At 42.3% G+C, this 20,743-nt stretch overlaps 1 protein-coding gene across 1 annotated transcript in view; it reads left to right on the forward strand.

The window, feature by feature from the left end:
* The first annotated feature begins 3,340 nt into the window (after positions 1–3,340).
* LOC126272403 (acetylcholine receptor subunit alpha-like) overlaps positions 3,341–20,743 on the forward strand; it is a 272,215-nt gene continuing 254,812 nt past the window's right edge. Inside the window, exon 1 of the mRNA XM_049975231.1 lies at positions 3,341–3,418. Coding sequence (XP_049831188.1) covers positions 3,376–3,418 — 43 coding nt within the window. The 5' untranslated portion in view covers positions 3,341–3,375. The remainder of the gene's footprint in view (positions 3,419–20,743) is intronic.

A 20,743-nucleotide genomic window follows, 5' to 3' on the forward strand; every position in this document is an offset into this window, starting at 1 on the left:
GACTGCATTTGAAACCGCCTGGTCTGTTCGAGCAAAAGTCCCTAACAGCCATGCGCATGCGTAGTGCGAAAACAGGTCTGCGCGGCGCCGAGGACAACTTTTAACTCTTTGCTTTACTGTAATGTATTTGCTCATGAATCCGTAAATGATGTTGCATGTTACAAGAGTCAGCTTACCCTGTAACTGTGGAGATACAGGTGCATTGAATCAGAGGCGCGCGCGCGCGTTTGTGTGTGAGGGACCAATCTGCTGAATTCATCGGTCCCTAGACTCACACACTACTTAAACTAACTTAACGCTAAGGACAAGACACACAACTATGATCGAGGGAGGACTCGAACCTCTGGCGAGAGGGGCCGCACGATTCGTGACATGGCGCCTCGAACCGCGCGGCCACTGCGCGCGGCATGAATTAAGAGGTCTTCAAAGTTCTGGCAGTAGCTAGAAATCTTAATATAGCTAAGAGCCTCTCCTCGCAGCTTACAGATTTTCTTATCGCATGATTTTTTTCGTTAGTTGCAGTTTGAAGGTCTTTAATACCTCAGGAAATCATTTTTTGTCCATTCTTAAAATAATTTTTGAAATCGTTGTGACCTCGTTCTTCCAGTTACAAATAGTGGGCGAATTTAATCCATTGACGAAGTGGCTTGTCAGGCCACAGTTTTCTCTTACCTTTTTCTGTTCTTATCAGTTCTAAAAAGCCTAGGCAAATACCAGTTTTTGTACCTTGATTGTTCCAAGCGGCATCTCGAGCAACACGACGGTGGGGACTATGGGGTGCTGTGATTGCTGGGTGTCCGCTGGCGGGTCACGAGTACCAAGAAGGTCGGTCGGCCGGTAAGTCGGTGCGTCCGTAAGGCCCCTCATCAAGAAAACTCGTTGTCGCCATAAGTGCGCAAACCGCAAATCACTTTTCCTTACTGACCTTCTCCAAGACAGCGACGTCTAACTTCTCCAACGGAATAATATTTGACAAACTAGCTTCGGAACAGTAGTATCCCCCACCGTCGACTTTAGGAATCGAATTTCTGGCAAAAGCTAGTTTTTCCCTCTTCTCTCCAATTCTATTCAATTGTGGTGTGACACCTCCTGAACTATCTGTCGTACAATTTTGCGCATGCTTTGAGTGGTATATGCGCCTATTGTCTGCAAAATATGTTGTAATTAGAGTTATTAGTAAAGAAGTAATATATTAAGATGACGTGCCTCATGCTGCAGCTGTGTTATATGAACAACAAAAATGTAATAAGCGATAAACGTCTTTCCTTTCATTATTTTGTTTTGCAGGGGTGTCAGCACGAAAAAGTGCCGAAAAGGTTTGAAATTATTGTTACGTTTTTGGAAGTACCTTAGTGCTCACATTCTTCATTCTGGAATACTGGATGAATGTCATGTGGGTGATTTTTATGCTGTGGATTATCTGCCTCAACACATGTAGGCTACACAGTTCGTAAATTTAATACATGACTTATTATGTTACGCCTTTTACATGAGATTATGGCTTTTAATGAGAAGATAATCGCAGCATTTTAACTTTTTAAAATTCGTTCAATAATTGCATTAACTGTTGTTGTGATCTTCAGTCCAGAGACTGGTTTGATGCAGATCTCCATGCTACTCTATCCTGTGCAAGCTTCTTCATCTCCCAGTACTTACTGCAACTTACATCCTTCTGAATCTGTTTAGTGTATTCATCTCATGGTCTCCCTTTACGATATTTACTCTCCACGCTGCCCTCCAGTACTAAATTGTTGATCCCTTGATGCCTCAGAATATGCCCTACCAACCGATCCCTTCTTCCAGTCAAGTTGCACCACAAATTTCTCTTCTCTCCAATCCTATTCAATACCTCCTCATTAGTTATGTGATCTACCCAACTAATCCTCAGCATTCTTCTGTAGCACCCCATTTCGAAAGCTTCTATTCTCGTCTTGTCTAAACTATTTATCGTCCGAATTTCACTTCCGTATATGGCTACACTCCATACAAATACTTTCAGAATGGACTTCCTGACACTTAAATCTGTACCCGATGTTAACAAATTTCTCTTCTCCAGAAACGCTCTCCTTGCCATTGCCAGTCTACATTTGATATCCTCTCTACTTCGACCATAATCAGTTATTTCTCTCCCCAAATAAACATGGCCGAGCGGTTGTAGGCGCTTCGGTCTGGAACCGCGCGACCGCTACGGTCGCAGGTTCGAATCCTGCCTCGGGCATGGCTGTGTGTGATGTCCTTAGGTTAGTTAGGTTTAAGTAGTTCTAAGTTCTAGGGGACTGATGACCTCAAATGTTAAGTCCCATAGTGCTCAGAGCCATTTGAATCATCTTATATCCTCCTTTCAAGACGCTGTCCATTCCGTTCAGCTGCTTTTCCAGGTCCTTTGCTGTCCCAGACAGAATTACAGTGTCATCATCAAACCTCAAAACTTTTATTTCTTCTCCATGGATTGTAATCCCTACTCCGAATTTTTCTTTTGTTTCCTTTACTGCTTGCCCAATATACAGACTGAATAACATCGGTAAATTGAGCAAGCGCTAAAGGAAACAAAAGAAAAATTCGGAGTAGGAATTAAAATCCATGGAGAAGAAATAAAAACTTTGAGGTTGCATTAACTACTGAAAAAGAAATTTTTTCCCCAGAAGCCGTCGGACCAGGACTTTGTGATAGTTTTAGGTGTAGTAATAATATAGATCACACAACAACAAAAAATAGTAGTAACCACATCCATGTTAATAACAGATATATTATTTCTGCAACTGTGGAAAGTTGAAACAAACGAAATCTCAGCGCGCAACGAACAGACCGACATGGCAGCAAGATGACGGAACCGCAGTGCAAGCGCAAGTGTTTAGAGGTAGGGGAACAGGTTAGCCAACTGCAGATGGACGCTGCGGCTGCTACTCTCTTGTGCCGTGCTCCCCATGTCTCACCCCCATACTTTCTTCGTAGAATGTCAACCCCAGAGTAATCTTGAACAGAATGTCAGAGTATAGCAATGCCACATCCCAAAAGCGCGATCTAAGGGCCGCCTGTAAAAACTTAAAAATCCTAGTACTAAAATTAGTAGTATTAATACAAAGACAGTTTTTCAGTAGTTTTCTGTTTTATTTTGTAAGAAAGCGTTTCTTCCACTTTTCTTCATTTCGCGAAACTAACAGAACCACTCCCCTCAGTTTTGGCCCTCGCAATATGTGAATGGAATGGAACAGAGTGTACAACGACTGGGGAAGTATACATGTCGAATAACACTTTAGTAGCATGTGGTTTCTCTGCAGCTGTGGCGGTTTCAGCTGTCGGTGGGCGCGTTCGTGGATTAGATAGCCGCCCGCCCCTGCGAGCTGCGAAAAGTGCGGCAGTAGCGTCCTGAGCAAGATGTTGCCCACACTGCTGCCGCTGGCTCTGTTCTGCTGCGCCCGTGAGTAGTCATTATTTTCCCATTTGTTCGTAATCTGACCACGGATAAGACGCTCGTGCCCTCTGTTACATCGAACTTTGCGTTTTACAAAGCAGACACATGCACTTGAGCGTAATAAATGACTTAATTTAGAGCACTATTCGATTGCATTGTTGCAATCGACTGTTCTTTACTGTTGTACGTAAAATATAATTTTAGTTGCAACTGCTTATTTGCAATTTGTATAAAAATTGAAAATTAGACAAAAAACACAATTTTCGAAAGTCGGAAAGTAATGAACTTTCTTTATTATTTATTTATTTATTTACAGGAGCTGGAATATAAACCCAGGACTTTCTATATGTGTAGCAGACACTGTCATCTTTTTTTTTCTTCAGAACAGATAATATCAAAACAATTTTTGAGTTTGTTTTGTATATTGTCCACCATCATAATCTTTCGAATCCCTCTTTGACGGATGTCGGGAAACCTGTGAAGACAATGTCTCCTTGTCGTTTCTAATTGCGAAGTGGAACATACACGTTGTCAATCTCTGGTTTTAACACCGCCTATATCTGAATGTTGAATGAGTTTGTTCTTTGCATAATAGCTAAATCAGTTTCACTACATAATAGATTTGCCAACGTTGGCAAGTCAAAAGTCGTGAGACTGCCAACTTTGGTATGTCAAAAGTGGGTACACTTCAAACAAAATGTAGCACTTAATATATTAAATGAGCAATTGTCACTAATGGTCGTCAGTTTTTATTCTCAGACCAAAATTTAACTACAAGCACCACACTTCAAACTTTAAATATTTAGAAGTTAACAGTGTTTATCTTATACAATGACAGAAATCAATGAGACTGGGGTTGGAGCTTACAGACACACCTCCTGTTTCACATACCGGCACGAATATCCGCAGTGCACCTTTTCAATTGGGACACACTCTACACTTTGTCTTCTCTTCATCATCACATTTAGCTGACCAACTTTTAAGACCGTTTACCTTCTAATCATTCAATACAAAATTAGCACACTGTTTTCACTTTTGCCTTTCGGTTTTCATTCTGATTCTCATAACTGTCATCACTAAACTCATCAACAAGGCTATTTGTATTTCCACTTAAATCTACTGAGCGTTTTAAATATGAATCACACTTCGGAAAACCCTAAAAACCTCACAATATTAATAATGTTTTGCTCTTACAGGACAACGTTAAGTTCGAAACATTTCAATATTCCTTCACTCAATCACTTCAGCACTAGGTATTATGAAAAAGGAGGGTGCGGCGAGCAACACAGTTGACTTTTAAACCAATTGTTTTGTTGCTTTATCGCGTTATTTTAATGTGTTGACTTTCGCTAACAAGAATAAGATGATAAACTTACGAACATGAAATTAAAAATGATGACATGTGATATAAAGAAAAATAAAATTGTAAAAGTGAATCAAAAAGGCAGGGACTTGAGGATGCCCAATCAGACGCATGTAGGCATATGGGACATTTACAGGAAAGTAGGGGCGATCCGTACAAAATGACAAGCCTAGTACGATACCAGTTTTCTCCAAACACGAGTTTGTGTATAAGGCTAGTCGGCTAGCGATTACCGATCCGGACTGGTAACGTAGAGGACCCGTGTTTCATTTCTGGTAACCCCTAAATTTTTTTCTATGGCTGCAAACTCTGGACTAGGGTCCACTGAGCCACGTGTTAAGCTGGAAGAAAAAACAAGCAGCGAAATAGACATGCAACCTGCACAAATGTAGACGAATCAAAACGCATTGCTTCAATTTGAGTACTACGCGAAATAATTGTTATTAATTTTTGTTATAAGTTCAATTCAAAATCCGATTTTACAACGAGGAAGATAAGCAAAAAATACAGAAGAAAGACGAATGAGGTGGGGAGACCATATTACCTAAAACTTTCAGTTACAGTCCTAAGTGCCTAATTACACGTTTGTGGTTCAAAAATGGTTCAAATGGCTCTGAGCACTATGCGACTTAACTTCTGAGGTCATCAGTCGCCTAGAACTTAGAACTAATTAAACCTAGGTGACCTAAGGACATCACACACATCCATGCCCGAGGCAGGATTCGAACCTGCGACCTGCATGGTTTACTCCGGAGCGAAAACATGCGAACGGGAATTCTCTGTGGTAAAAATGGTATGCAAACGTGAGCAATATTCATCCGGTCGCGTTCGGCTTGCGTTCGCCGGTGCTCGCTCGTGTTCCGCTTCTTGTCGGCCTTTTAGTGAACAGTCAAAGTGAATTCACGTCCTCTACATCTACATCTACATCTACATACATAACCGCAAGCCGCCGTAGCAGAGGGTACCCTGTAGCTTTACTAGTCATTTACTTTCCTGTTCCTCTCGCAGATAGAGCGAGGGAAAAACTATTGCCTACATGCTTCCGTATGAGCCCCAATCTCTCTAGTCTTATATTCGTGGTCCTTACGCGATATGTACGTTGGCGGCAATAGACTCGTTGTGCAGTGAGCATCAAATGCCGGTTCTCTGAATTTTCTCAAAAGTTTTACTCGAAAAGAACTTCGCCTTCCCTCCAGGAATTCCCATTTGAGTCCACGAAGCATGTCCGTAATACTTACGTGTTGTTAGAACCTACTGGTAACAAATCTAGCGGCCCGCCTTTGAATTGCTTCGATGTCTTCTGTTAATCCGAAGCGGTGCGGACGCCAAACATTCGAACACTACTCACAAGGGAACCTCCCCATCGCACCCCCCTCAGATTTAGTGCCAGTGGATAGGCCTTGAAAAACTGAACACAGATCAATCGAGAAAACAGGAAGAAGTTGCGTGGACTATGAAAAAAATAAGCAAAATATACAAACTGAGTAGTCTATGGCAAGATATGCAACATCAAAGAAGCGCTGGACTTGGATGCACCGTGGTCCTGTGGTTAACGTGAGGAGCTGCTGAACGATAGGTCCTTGATTCCAGTCTTCACTCGCGGGAAAATTTTAATTTTGTATTTCAGACAATTATTATCCGATAAACTCTTATGTTTTCATTACTTTTTTGAGAGTGATTATCACAGCCGCAAGAAAACCTAAATCGGGCAAAGTAGAAGAATCTTTTTACCCATTCGCCAAGGGTACAAGTTAGGTGGGTCGATAACATATTCCTGTCATGTAATCGACGTGACCGTGCCAAAGAGCACACTTCTTGATTTGTGCTTTGTTTTTTCTACTCATCTGCATTAACTTCGCGCTAGGAACACTGTAAGCATTCGTCTGCTATATTGATTCCGAAATACTTTCGTTGTTGATATGAGTAGCGTGAGTGACAGATTGGCCTGAAGAAAATGTAATGTTGTTGATACAGTGTCCCACATAAAACCGGTACGCCTCTAGTCGAATTGCTTATGATGTGGTAACACTGCCTCGGAAGTTGGCTACACTGTCTTTTATTGGACACTTGAGCGCAGCTGTGTGTTCATGCGTCAGTTGTTGCGAGAAGCTCGTAATGCTGAGCTCTTACAGAAATGGACCAGTTTGCATTAGACCCCCTAATTGACATTTCGAAGTGTTACACAAAGACGGGCACCATCAGGGAATTTAAAGAAGTGTTTCAAGGGAAGTACCCTGGTAGGAAACTCCCCACAACCAGCACCATTCAAGATCTGTGCAACAAATGGAGGGCTGTAGTATACGTTCAAAATGTGCAGAGGAATAAGCGACAGGCAGTGAGGACACCTGTAACTATACAGGTAGAAAGAATTCACATGGACATTGTGAGAAGTCCCCTCAAGTCGATAAGGAGGTTATCGCAGCAGGTTGGTGCACCTCGTCAATCGTGTGGTGGTGGTAAGTTTAGGGTGACCAGACATCCGGATTAATCCGGACTTGCCCTCCTTTTTAGCTCTTTGCCTAGGGTCCGGGTGGATTTTTGCAGTGTCCAGCTCTTTCACAAAGTTGAGCGTAATACAGTTAATCAATTTGTTGAAGTTAATTACAATCAAGTCCTGTCTCATGTGAAGACTAGGTGGCTGTCTCTTTTTCCAGCCATTGAAAGGATACTGGAAATGTATGCTCTTCTTAAAGCTTACTTTCTCTCTAAAAGTAAACCACCAAAGGTTTTGTTTCAATTTTTTGAGAGCAGGTTGTGTGAAGCTTACTTATGGTATTTGCATTCATTTATGTCTTTGTTCAGTACAAGTATTCTGGAATTAGAAAAGGAGGACAACTCTGTGGTTGATGTCATTGAAATTTTAGAGTCATTATGTAAGGTGTTTGAAGACCGATTAAGTGAAAAATTCATTTGCTTTAAGGTCAAGCAGATCCTGAAAATTGCAACAGAGGAAGGCTTCGATAAAGAAGTCAAACTTTTTATGGAGGAAGCTATTTTACTTTATCAGTCATGCCATGAATATTTGAAACGATGGCTCTGTATGTTTGAGGGGTTCTCATGTTTTAGATGGATGTCACTTAAAAAGATTTTTGCTACAGTGATGTTGAGAAAAGCCTTGTATATTTGCAGGAGAAATGTAAAGCCTCTGAAATTGAAGATGCAAAATATTTTGATCAGTTTTGCAATTTCAGGCAGTTTCTAAAAAGGAATAATGATGATCCAGAATTTAGGACTTTATCTTGTAGTAAAAAATGGATAAAGTTTTTTTGCGACAGTAAGTCAGTTGACTATCACTCCGAGTTGCTGAAACTTGCTGAATACTTTTTCAGTATTTCAGGGCATAATGCTAATGCTGAAAGAATATTTTCTCTAACTACCACACGGTGGACTGATGAGAGGAATAGATTAAACCTTGAATCAATGTTTTGACAATTATTTGTTAAGTAAGCTTAAACTTATGCAAAAAATTGGTTCCTCTGATAAGTATCAATAATTGTTAAGGAATGTATGTATGTTATGTCTATAAATAATAAACTCATTTATTAAAATTGAACGTATGTTTGATGGGGAATACTGCATATGAGGATACCAGCCGTCAGCTTTGGGCAAGCCACATGAAATTAACCAATGAGGAGTGGCGTTTAGGCAGCCGTCTTTGCTAAATCTTAAAACTATGCGTAAATATGAAAACAGTTAATGCCACACTGTCACCACAATCAATGTTTTTAATTTAAAATAAAAAAATGTTGGTCTGGGGATCGCCACCTGACCACCAGTAACAATTAACTACTAGTTTTACCGGTAATTCCCGGCAGTCACGTGACTTGTCCAAAGCTGGCGGGTGGTATCCTCATCTGCAGTTGACCCGTTTGATGTGATCTCTTTTATTCTTCCTTTGTCTTGCTTTTTGAAGCTGTTTGTCCTCCAATTGCATCTGGTCACCTTAGGTAAGTTCCTATGGGACCAAACCACTGAGGTCATCGGTCTCTAGGCTTACACACTAATAATCTAACTTAAAGTAACTTACGCTGAGGACAACGCACACACCCAAGCCTGAGGGCGGACTCGAACCTCCGACGGGGGTCGTAAATCGTGTCATCATGCACTAAAGAATATGAAATTAAACGCCTGTGATATGATTGTGAAAGAAGAGTTGAAATCAGGGAAAAGGAGTTCATTAGACTAACCGACTGTTAACATCAGTTGCTAACGGTTGCTTGGACCCCTTGCTTTGCTTTGTGGACACGAGGCCTGGCTTAATTTGTCAGGTTATGTGAACTCCCAGAATTGCAGATACTGGTCGCAGGACAACCCACATGTTTGGTGTGTGTTGCCTGGCATGCGCGTTAGTGACCCCATATTTTTTAATTACTCCTTAAGCTGTGCCAGATATCTCGAGAGCTTTCACTCTTTCTAAGCATAATTAACAAATACAGGAAAGCTGTATGCATTATTCCAATAAGATGGAGCAACTGCTCACACACCCAATCAAAGTATGGCCCACATCACCAACACGTTCCGTGAAGACAGACTTGTCAGTACAGGCCTCTGTCTCCCAAGATGCCCAGACTTAATAACGTGTGATTTCTGTTTATGGGGCACATTAAAAAAGCATGCAGAATTACAGCGTGTTACTGATAACGACATCACACAAAGTCAGAGATGCCTGGACGCCCATGGCCACCGCTCTCAGTGTCTCTTATAAACAACTAACTGCATGATTTTTAACGTTAGTATTACCTGTTCTTTTTGTTAGGTCAGTATTACTTGAATCTTGAGCGTGAGGCGTAACGGTTGTATGTGGGACGCCCTGTACAATATTTAGAACCGTACAGAGAGTGTGACGAGACAGGCCCCAGCCACCCACAACGACAGTGGGGGTGCAAGTGATCGAAAAAGAAACAACAGAGATAGAAGGTTGAAGGGTTAAACCCAGAGAGGTAAATGAGTTCTTCTAACCCTCGGGTTCCTATCGCCTCCCTACGAAAAGAAGACTTTCTCTCCTCCGCCCATTGATCTACTAAAACGGCAACAGATGCTATGATCCTTCTCAGGAAAACAGATTACGCATTTGTGTGCCTTTTAGAGATGTGGTCTGAGGCATTACCAAAACTGGATTGCACCAACAAATCGCTGCAAGGAAATAGTATTATCGCTATTTACTTATTTATTTATTGCTCAAACCTGAGTGTCTAAGGTGGATTGTACACTGAAAATTCACTATACTAGCTAATTCAGGAGGAATAATAAACATTTTAGGAGTTGGGAGAGTAGACAACTTCGAATAAAGTATTCCATATAACAGATGTCCAATTTTCATTGGTTGCAGAGACGCATCTTGTAAAATGTAACCCAAACAAATGCTTTCAGAAAGTGTTAACAATAGGCAAACGATTAACTTAGTTTCCATCTCCAATTTCAATGCTTTCTCGAATTCTCTTGGCATGACCACGTGTACTACTTACGAGGTCGCCTTGGCGTTATTTTATTAGAGCAACGTTATTCATAGTTCAATGATCAATAGTTCTCTGATGTTTACATTTTCTTTGTAGACTTCACTGTTCAACCTTCCCCACGAGCAAAACTCTAATGATCTGGGGATACTGTTGGCCAACAAACAAGGCCATTTCTCCTGATCCATCTTCGGAGAATGTTAGCACTAGATGATACTGTGTCACCTGACCATTAGAATATGCAGGGGCCCCCATCATGCTGGAAGTACATACCCATTCTTGTATCGAGAGCAACCTTTTCCAGTTATGCTGGAAGTTCGTTTTCAAGAAACAGGGCCTAGTAAGAAGATGCTGTTACACAACACAAGTCAACCGATTGTTTATCATACCACTACACATTTACAGAAAAGCGTTTCTGAAAATGTTTCTCCACATAGTCATGTGAGTTACGATTGTTATTGATACCGTCAAGAATGAAAGTGGCTTTGTCAGTAAACAATATCACTGGGATTATTTAAAAACAAAATGCCAATAGTCTACCTTCAGCTCCTTCTCGAAAACGTTGATTCCTTCGTAAATGATAGGGGTAGAAACCGTGCATATGTAATGTGCGCCATATTATTGTATGGTGGTACACCGATACATGTATAAATCTTGTGTGTGCTTGTTGAAAGACTACATTCTGTCAACTGAGTTATGTTTTCTGCCTCATCGACACTCTTAATTAGTGCGTTCAGATGAAATATGACTGCTGGGCACTGCACTGGGCTCACACAGTTCAGTGAAAGCATGAGTAAACACTCTTGGATCTGGTTGTATATGGTTAGGAAATAGTCTGCTATACTCTCTATTCTGAATGTGGCGGGGTAAAATACAGGGAGCGAAAGGGTATTTACAATTTGTACAGGAACCAGATGGCAGTTATAAGAGTCGATTGACATGAAAGGGAAGCAGTGGTTTGGAAGGGTGTGAGACAGGGTTGTAGCCTTTCCCGGCGTTATTCAATCTGTATATTGAGCAAGCAAAGAAGGAAAAAAAAAAAAAGAAAAATTCGGAATAGGTATTAAAATCCATGGAGAAGAAATAAAAACTTTGAGGTTTGCCGATGATATTGTAATTCTGCCAGAGACAGCAAAAGACTTGGAAGAGCAGTTGAACGGAATGGACAGTGTCTTGAAAGGAGGGTATAAGATGATCATCACAAATGCAAAACGAGGATAATGGAATGTAGTCGAATTCAGTCGGGTGATGCTGAGGAATTTAGATTAGGAAATGACACACTTAAAGTAGTAAAGGAGTTTTGCTATTTGGAGAGCAAAATAACTGATGATGGTCGAAGTAGAGAGGATATAAAATGTAGACTGGCAATGCCAAGGAAAGCGTTTCTGAAGAAGAGAAATTTGTTAACATCGAGTATAGATTTAAGTGTCAGGATGTCGTTTCTGAAAGTATTTGTATGGAGTGTAGCCATGCATGGAAGTGAAACATGGACGATAAATAGTTTAGACAAGAAGAGAATAGAAGCTTTCGAAAAGTGGTGCTACAGAAGAATGCTGAAGATTAGATGGGTAGATCACTTAAATAATGAGGAGGTATTGAATAGGATTGGGGCGAAGAGATTGTGGCACAACTTGACTAGAAGAAAAGATCGGTTGGTAGGACATGTTCTGAAGCATCAAGGGATCACCAATTTAGTTTTGGAGGGCAGCGTTGAGAGTAAAACTCGTAAGGGAGACCAAGAGATGAATTCACTAAGCAGATTCAAACGGATGTAGGTTGCAGATGAAGAAGCTTGCACAGGATAGAGTAGCACGGAGAGCTGCATCAAACCAGTCTCAGGACTGAAGACCACAACAACAACAACAACTCTCTACAAGCAGTAGCAGCGTTTCCATCACAATACCCATATACAATTAAGATAGCAGATTACTCAAAAAATGGTTCAAATGGCTCTGAGAACTATGGGACTTAACTGCTGAGGTAATCAGTGCCCTAGAACTTAGAACTACTTAAACCTAAGTAACCTAAGGAAATCACACGCATCCATGCCTGAGGCAGGATTCGAACCTGCGAGCGTAGCGCCGGATTACTCGGTATTTGTAATTACACTGACGGAAAAAAACAGTGCACCTTTTTAGAGGTTGCCAATTGACTCAATATTGTGCAACAGTGCATATGGAATACGTGAAATAATTACATTTACAGATTAATAGCACCAGCGGTTCTGAGGTAACAGGTATCATCAACCCATGCGATGATACTAATAGCAGTGGTATAGCCTCCATGGGTGGCAATGGAGCCGAGTCTGGTATACAGTCGATTATGCAGATGGAGAATACTGTCCTTGTGCCACGCCTGCTCGACCTGCTGATGTAGTTCTGTAAGAGTTGTTGGCTGACGACTCTCGGGAGTCATTTCTTGTTCCATTATATCCCACATTTGCTCGATTGGAGACAAGTTGGAAGATCATACTAGCCAGGAGGTTTCTCCACGTCTTGAAGAGCACATTGAGTTTCACGGGTGGTGTGTGGGCGGGCGTAATCCAATTGGAACATCACATCATCTTTCTATAGCAGGAACAGAACAAGAACGGCTCTAACAACATTCTGCATGTACTGAGCGCTGGTTAACGTCCCTTCCAGAAACTCCAAATGTGAACGAACGTTGTAACATATCGCAGTACTTTCAAAAACCTTCTGCGAGGCGAGTGTTTCTTGGACGAATGCACTCTACAGGACAGCACTCGGCAGGACTACGTCATACAGGCAAACGACCATCACTTGCGTGCAGGCAGACTCAGCATTCATTGCTGAAGACTACAGCGTCATTCCATATTCCAAGTTATCCTCTGACAGCACCAGTCGAGCTGTTGCGTGAGTGGAAGACAGGTTAGAAGTGTGTGTGCCAGTAGTCTCACTGCTAATAACTGGTTCGCAACAGTTCGTGTCGACACGTCTGGGCTCTCAAGCCCTCTTATCTGTTCTCTGGTACTTGTATGATTTGCCACTGCTACCCTTACAATACGACGAGCCTGGCGGCGTCTGTGCTGCGTGGACTTCCAGAACCTCGTGTATGGGTGTGAGAATGTTCACATGACCACTGATACCAGTACCATTGGACAAATGACAGAGCACGTCGTGCTTGTATAGAAATTCTTCGAAACAACCATCCCACCACTCGGAAGGCCACAATTTGACCCATTTCACACTTGCTCATTTGGCTACAGGAAGCACGAGTATGCACCTGTGGCATGGCTCCCTGAATGTTTCACACGTTTACACCACACTGAACCTTCTGGCTGTGAGCATTCCCTATTAAAGGGTAGACGCAGGTGGCTCTCTGGTAGGTACGTCTCTGCACTGTTGGTGGACGACTATGAATAAATTATCAGTACATCTATAGTCTCTCAAACAGGTTCGCTATCATTGGATCAAAATCGTCTTTCCAGGTGTACTATTTTTTCCGGGAGTGTATTGTGGACAACCTTGAAGGATTGGCCAACAAATCAAAATCACAGTTGAAAAATACAATGAAACTATGGTGTGGCGTTATTTGCCATGAGTCCCCGTCTGAGGGTGTTTGACACAACTGCAGCGACGTGCACGTTGATGAAGATGAGATAAAATCAGGGGTGTAAATAGTGGAGGGGGGATGGGGAAGAATAAGGGAGCGAATAGCCGCCCCTTTCCCCCCATCAACAACACCACCCTCGCCCTCCAGACTCGCCTGTTGAACATGTAAAATGACTGTTAAGAGTACAAAGTTGGGCAGCAGCGAGAAGCTGCGATATTACGCAGAGCTTCGGCTCTGATTGTTATTAGTAAATGTCGATATACTTCGTGTCGATTGTCTTATGTTTACGACTGCTGCGCACTCTGGTTATCTCCATAGAATGCGGAGTTGTTATTCATGTATTCAGTGAATAACCGTCAATTATTTGTACCATTTATTCAGTTTAGTTCTTATAGCATGACATGTTTCTAAACTGGTCATTTCATTAGGAAGTCGGAAATCTAAAGTCTCCCCTCCCTCCCACCCCCCTTGGAAAAATTTCTGTAAGCGCCACGAGCACATCTAACACATAATTTGGACGTACTTCTAATCGTGTAACAACACCTGGAGTCTGTGTTATAAGGTGGCTGACGAGTCAACCTTGTTGTTGTTGTTGTTGTTGCTGTTGTGGTCTTTAGCCCTGAGACTGGTTTGATGCATCTCTCCATGCTACTCTATGCTGTGCAGGTTTCATCATCTCCCAGTACCTACTGCAAACTCTATCCTTTTGAATCTGCTTAATGTATTCATCTCTTGGTCTCCCTCTACGATTTTTGCCCTCCACGCTGCCCTCCAATACTAAATTGGTGATTCCTTGATGCCTCAGAACATGTCCAACCAACCGATCCCTTCTTCTAGTCAAATTGTGCCACAATTTATCTTCTCCCCAATCCTATTCAATACCTCCTCATTATTTAAGTGATCTACCTATCTAATCTTCAGCATTCTTCTGTAGCACCACTTTTCGAAAGCTTCTATTCTCTTCTTGTCCAAACTATTTATCGTCCATGTTTCACTTCCATGCATGGCTACACTCCATACAAATACTTTCAGAAATGGCTTCCTGACACTTAAATCTATACCCGATGTTAACAAATTTCTCTTCTTCAGAAACGCTTTCCTTGCTATTGCCAGTCTACATTTTATATCCTCTCTACTTCGACCATCATCAGTTATTTTGCTCTCCAAATAGCAAAACTCCTTTACTACTTTAAGTGTGTCATTTCCTAATCTAATTTCCTCAGCATCACCCGACTTAATTCGACTGCATTCCACTATCCTCGTTTTGCTTTTGTGATGATCATCTTATACCCTCCTTTCAAGACACTGTCCATTCCGTCCAACTGCTCTTCCAAGTCTTTTGCTGTCTCTGACAGAATTACAATATCATCGGCAAACCTCAAAGTTTTTATTCTTCTCCATGGATTTTAATACCTATTCCGAATTTTTCTTTTTTTTTCCTTCACTGCTTGCTCAATATAAAAATTGAATAACATTGGGGAAAGGTTACAACCCTGTCTCATCCCCTTCCCAACCACTGCTTCCCTTTCATGTCCCTCGACTCATATAACTGCCATCTGGTTTCTGTACAAATTGTAAATAGCCTTTCGCTCCCTGTATTTTACCCCTGTCACCTTCAGAATTTGAAAGAGAGTATTCCAGTCTACATTGCCAAACGCTTTCTCTAAGTCTACAAATACAAGAAACCTAGGTTTACGTTTCCTTAATCTAGCTTCTAAGGTAAGTCGTAGGGTCTGTATTTTCTCACGTGTTCCAATATTTCTACGGAATCCAAGCTCATCTTTCCCGAGGTCAGCTTCTACTAGTTTTTCCATTCGTCTGTACAGAATTCACGTTAGTATTTTGCAGCTGTGACTTACTAACTGATTGTTCGGTAATGTTCAAATCTGTCAACACCTGCTTTCTTTGAGATTGGACTTATTATATTCTTCTTGAAGTCTGAGAGTATTTCGCCTGTCTCTTACATCTTGCTCACCAGATGGTGAAAAATTGTAGTGAAATGCAGGAGGATCTGCAGCGAATTGACGCATGGTGCAGGGAATGGCAATTGAATCTCAATGTAGACAAGTGTAATGTACCGCGAAGACATAGAAAGATAGATCCCTTATCATTTAGCTACAAAATAGCAGATCAGAACTGGAAGCAGTTAATTCCATAAATTATCTGGGTGTACGCATTAGGAGTGATTTAAAATGGAATGATCATATAAAGTTTATTGTCGGTAAAGCAGATGCCAGACTGAGATTCATTGGAAGAATCCTAAGGAAATGCACTCCGACAACAAAGGAAGCAGGTTACAGTACGCTTGTTCGCCCACTGTTTGAATACTGCTCAACAGTGTGGGATCCGTACCATATAGGGTTGATAGAAGAGATAGAGAAGATCCAACGGAGGGCAGCGCGCTTTGTTGCAGGATCATTTAGTAATCGCGAAAGCGTTACGGAGATGATAGATAAACTCAAGTGGAATACTCTGCAGGAGAGACGCTCAATAGCTCGGTACAGGATGTTGTTAAAGTTTCGAGAACATACCTTCACCGAAGAGTCAAGCAGTATATTGCTCCCTCCTACCTGTATCTCGCGAAGAGACCATGAGGATAAAATCAGAGAGATTAGAGCCCACACAGAAGCATACCGACAATCCTTCTTTCCACGACCAATACCAGACTGGAATAGAAGGGAGAACCGATAGAGGTACTCAGGGTACCCTCCTCCACACTCCGTCCGGTGGCTTGCTGAGTATGGATGTAGATGTAAATGTAGAGTTTTGTCAGGACAGGCTCTCCCAAGGCCGTCTGTAGTTCTAATGGAATTTTGTCTACCCCTGGGGCCTTGTTTCTACTCAGATCTTTCACTGCTCTGTCAAACTCCTCACGCAGTATCATATCTCACCTTTCATCTTCATCTACATCCTCATCCATTTCCATAATATTGTCCTCAAGTACATCGCCCTTGTATAGACCCTCTATATACTCTTTCCACCTTTCTGCTTTCTCTTCTTTTCTTAAAACTGGGTTTCCATCTGAGCTCTTGATATTCATACAAGTGGTTCTCTTTTCTCCAAAGGTATCTTTAATTTTCTTGGTTATACATGCCTCTATATCCTTACATTTGTCCTGTAGCCATCCCTGCTTAGCCATTTTGCACTTCCTATGGATGGCTTTTTTGAGACGCTTGTATTCCTTTTTTCCTGCTTCATTTACTGCATTTTTATATTTTCTCCTTTCATCAATTGAATTCAGTAACTCTTCTGTTACCCACGGATTTGTACTAGCCCTCATCTTTTTACATATTTGATCGTCAGCTGCTTTCACTATTTCATCCCTCAAAGCTACCCATTCTTCTTCTACTGTATTTCTTTTCCCAGTTCTTGTCAATAGTTCCCTAATGCTCTCTCTGAAGCTCTCTACAACCTTTGGTTCTTTCATTTTATCCATGTCCCATCTCCTTAAACTCCCACCTTCTTGCAGTTTCTTCAGTTTTAATCTACAGTTCATAACCAAAAGATTGTGGCCAGAGTCCACGTCTGCCCCTGGAAATGTCTTACAATTTAAAACCTGGTTCCTAAATCTCTGTCTTACCATTACATAATCTATCTGAAACCTGTCAGTATCTCCAGGCTTCTTCCATGTATACAGTCTTCTTTTGTGATTCTTGAACCAAGTGTTAGCTATGATTAAATTGTGCTCTGTGCAAAATTCTACCAGGTGGCTTACTCTTTCATTACTTAGCCCAAATCGATATTCACCTACTGCGTTTCCTTCTCTCCCTTTTCTTACTACCGATTTCCAGTCACCCATCACTATTAAATTTTCGTCTCCCTTCACAATCTGAATAATTTCTTTGATTTTATCATACATTTCTTCAATTTCTTCGTCATGTGCAGAGCTAGTTGGCATTTAAACTTGTACTACTGTAGTAGGCGTGGGCTTCGTGTCTATCTTGGCCACAATAATGCATTCACTATGCTGTTTGTAGTAGCTTACCAGCACTCCTATTTTTCTATTCATTATTAAACCTACTCCTGCGTTACCCCTATTTGATTTTGTATTTATAACCCTGTATTCGCCTGACCAAAAGTCTTGTTCCTCCTGCTACCGAACTTCACTAATTCCCACTATATCTAACTTTAACCCATCCATTTCCCTTTTTAAATTTTGTAACCTACCTGCCCGATTAAGGGATCTGACATTCCACGCTCCGATCCGTAGAACACCAGTTTTCTTTCTTCTGATAACGACGTCCTCTTGAGTAGTCCCCGCCTGGAGATCCGAATGGGGGACTATTTTACCTCCGGAGTATTTTACCCAAGAGTGCGCCATCATCATTTAACCATAGAGTAAAGCTGCATGCCCTCAGGAAAAATTACGGCTGTAGTTTCCCCTTGCTTTCAGCCGTTTGCAGTACCAGCACAGCAAGGACATTTTGGTTAGAGTTACAAGGCCAGATCGGTGAATCATCCAGACTGTTGCCTCTGCAACTACTGAAAAGGCTTCTGCCCCTCTTCAGGAGCTACTCGTTTGTCTGGCCTCTCAACAGATACCCCTCCGTTGTGATTGCACCTACGGTACGGCTATCTGTATCGCTGAGGTACGCAAGCTTCCCCACCTACGGCAAGGTCCATGGTTCATTAGGAAGTCGGAAATCTAAAGTCTCCCCTCCCTCCCGCCACCCTTGGAAAAATGTCTGTAAGTGCTACGAGTACACCTAACACATAATTTGGACGTGCTTCTAATCGTGTAACAACACCTGGAGACTGTGTTATAGGGTGGCTGGCGCGTTAACCTTATGAGACGATAAATGTAAGTTTTGTACCGTCCGTTCAATATTAAGGCGGAGATGTAACGGAAAATGTAACCAATTATTTAAAAAATCATTGCGGCCATATGTATTAATGTATAAATCTAAAATTATAAATATGTAAAGCAAAAGAGCTGTGGGTTAACGGAAAAATATAATAAAATATGCAGAATTAATACTTTGCCAGAAATTTGAATTTTTAATTTTTCATTGTCTGTTTCATAAAAATTAAATTTAAAAGAATAACTCAATTCTAATCTGGCAATTAATCTGAAAATTTTATTTTAGTGTGCTGAGAAGGTTATAAGGCCGCTGAACTACAGCTATTAATTTATGGTACAAATTGTCTCATTAACAGAGTTTTTAATTTTGCACATCCAAAATAAATTTTTTTCTAGATACAGTCACCTAAAAATCAGACTGTAATTGCAGGATCTCGTATTGTTATTTCCAGGGAGATAGCAACACGTTGCGAACAGGTTTTGAAAATTTCATAGCATTAGCGCATATACTATTTGAGAAAATGCTTCTAATAACATAAAAACAGAAAAACAGAGGTAATGGGCTTCAAAGATTTTCTTCTCATACTTCTGCATGTAATAAGCTTACCTCAGTTTTAAAATCCTCCATACTGATACTCCTCATCCTCCAGGTTTCTCTTCTCTCCTGTTAGAATCTGCCTGGCTTTTATTTTCAGATAAGAAACTGATCTGGTAGTTTTCTTGACCTTGCTCTCGTCGAGGGTGTAAAACATTTTTTTTTTTTTTTTTTTTTTTTTTTTGTAAACAAACCAGGATCTGTACCAACTCTGTTCACCACTTCAATTCTGCCATTATATCGATTATTGTAACATACAACTGCATCATAGACACCTACACTCCTGGAAATGGAAAAAAGAACACATTGACACCGGTGTGTCAGACCCACCATACTTGCTCCGGACACTGCGAGAGGGCTGTACAAGCAATGATCACACGCACGGCACAGCGGACACACCAGGAACCGCGGTGTTGGCCGTCGAATGGCGCTAGCTGCGCAGCATTTGTGCACCGCCGCCGTCAGTGTCAGCCAGTTTGCCGTGGCATACGGAGCTCCATCGCAGTCTTTAACACTGGTAGCACGCCGCGACAGCGTGGACGTGAACCGTATGTGCAGTTGACGGACTTTGAGCGAGGGCGTATAGTGGGCATGCGGGAGGCCGGGTGGACGTACCGCCGAATTGCTCAACACGTGGGGCGTGAGGTCTCCACAGTACATCGATGTTGTCGCCAGTGGTCGGCGGAAGGTACACGTGCCCGTCGACCTGCGACCGGACCGCAGCGACGCACGGATGCACGCCAAGACCGTAGGATCCTACGCAGTGCAGTAGGGGACCGCACCGCCACTTCCCAGCAAATTAGGGACACTGTTGCTCCTGGGGTATCGGCGAGGACCATTCGCAACCGTCTCCATGAAGCTGGGCTACGGTCCCGCACACCGTTAGGCCGTCTTCCGCTCACGCCCCAACATCGTGCAGCCCGCCTCCAGTGGTGTCGCGACAGGCGTGAATGGAGGGACGAATGGAGACGTGTCGTCTTCAGCGATGAGAGCCGCTTCTGCCTTGGTGCCAATGATGGTCGTATGCGTGTTTGGCGCGGTGCAGGTGAGCGCCACAATCAGGACTGCATACGATCGAGGCACACAGGGCCAACACCCGGCATCATGGTGTGGGGAGATATCTCCTACACTGGCCGTACACCTCTGGTGATCGTCGAGGGGACACTTAATAGTGCACGGTACATCCAAACCGTCATAGAACCCATCGTTCTACCATTCCTAGACCGGCAAGGGAACTTGCTGTTCCAACAGGACAATGCACGTCCGCATGTATCCTGTGCCACCCAACGTGCTCTAGAAGGTGTAACTCAACTACCCTGGCCAGCAAGATCTCCGGATCTGTCCCCCATTGAGCATGTTTGGGACTGAATGAAGCGTTGTCTCACGCGGTCTGCACGTCCAGCACGAATGCTGGTCTAACTGAGGCGCCAGGTGGAAATGGCATGGCAAGCCGTTCCACAGGACTACATCCAGCATCTCTACGATCGTCTCCATGGGAGAATAGCAGCGTGCATTGCTGCGAAAGGTGGATATACACTGTACTAGT

This window comes from Schistocerca gregaria, chromosome 5, assembly GCF_023897955.1.
Source record: "Schistocerca gregaria isolate iqSchGreg1 chromosome 5, iqSchGreg1.2, whole genome shotgun sequence".
Taxonomy (NCBI): Eukaryota; Metazoa; Arthropoda; class Insecta; order Orthoptera; family Acrididae; genus Schistocerca; species Schistocerca gregaria.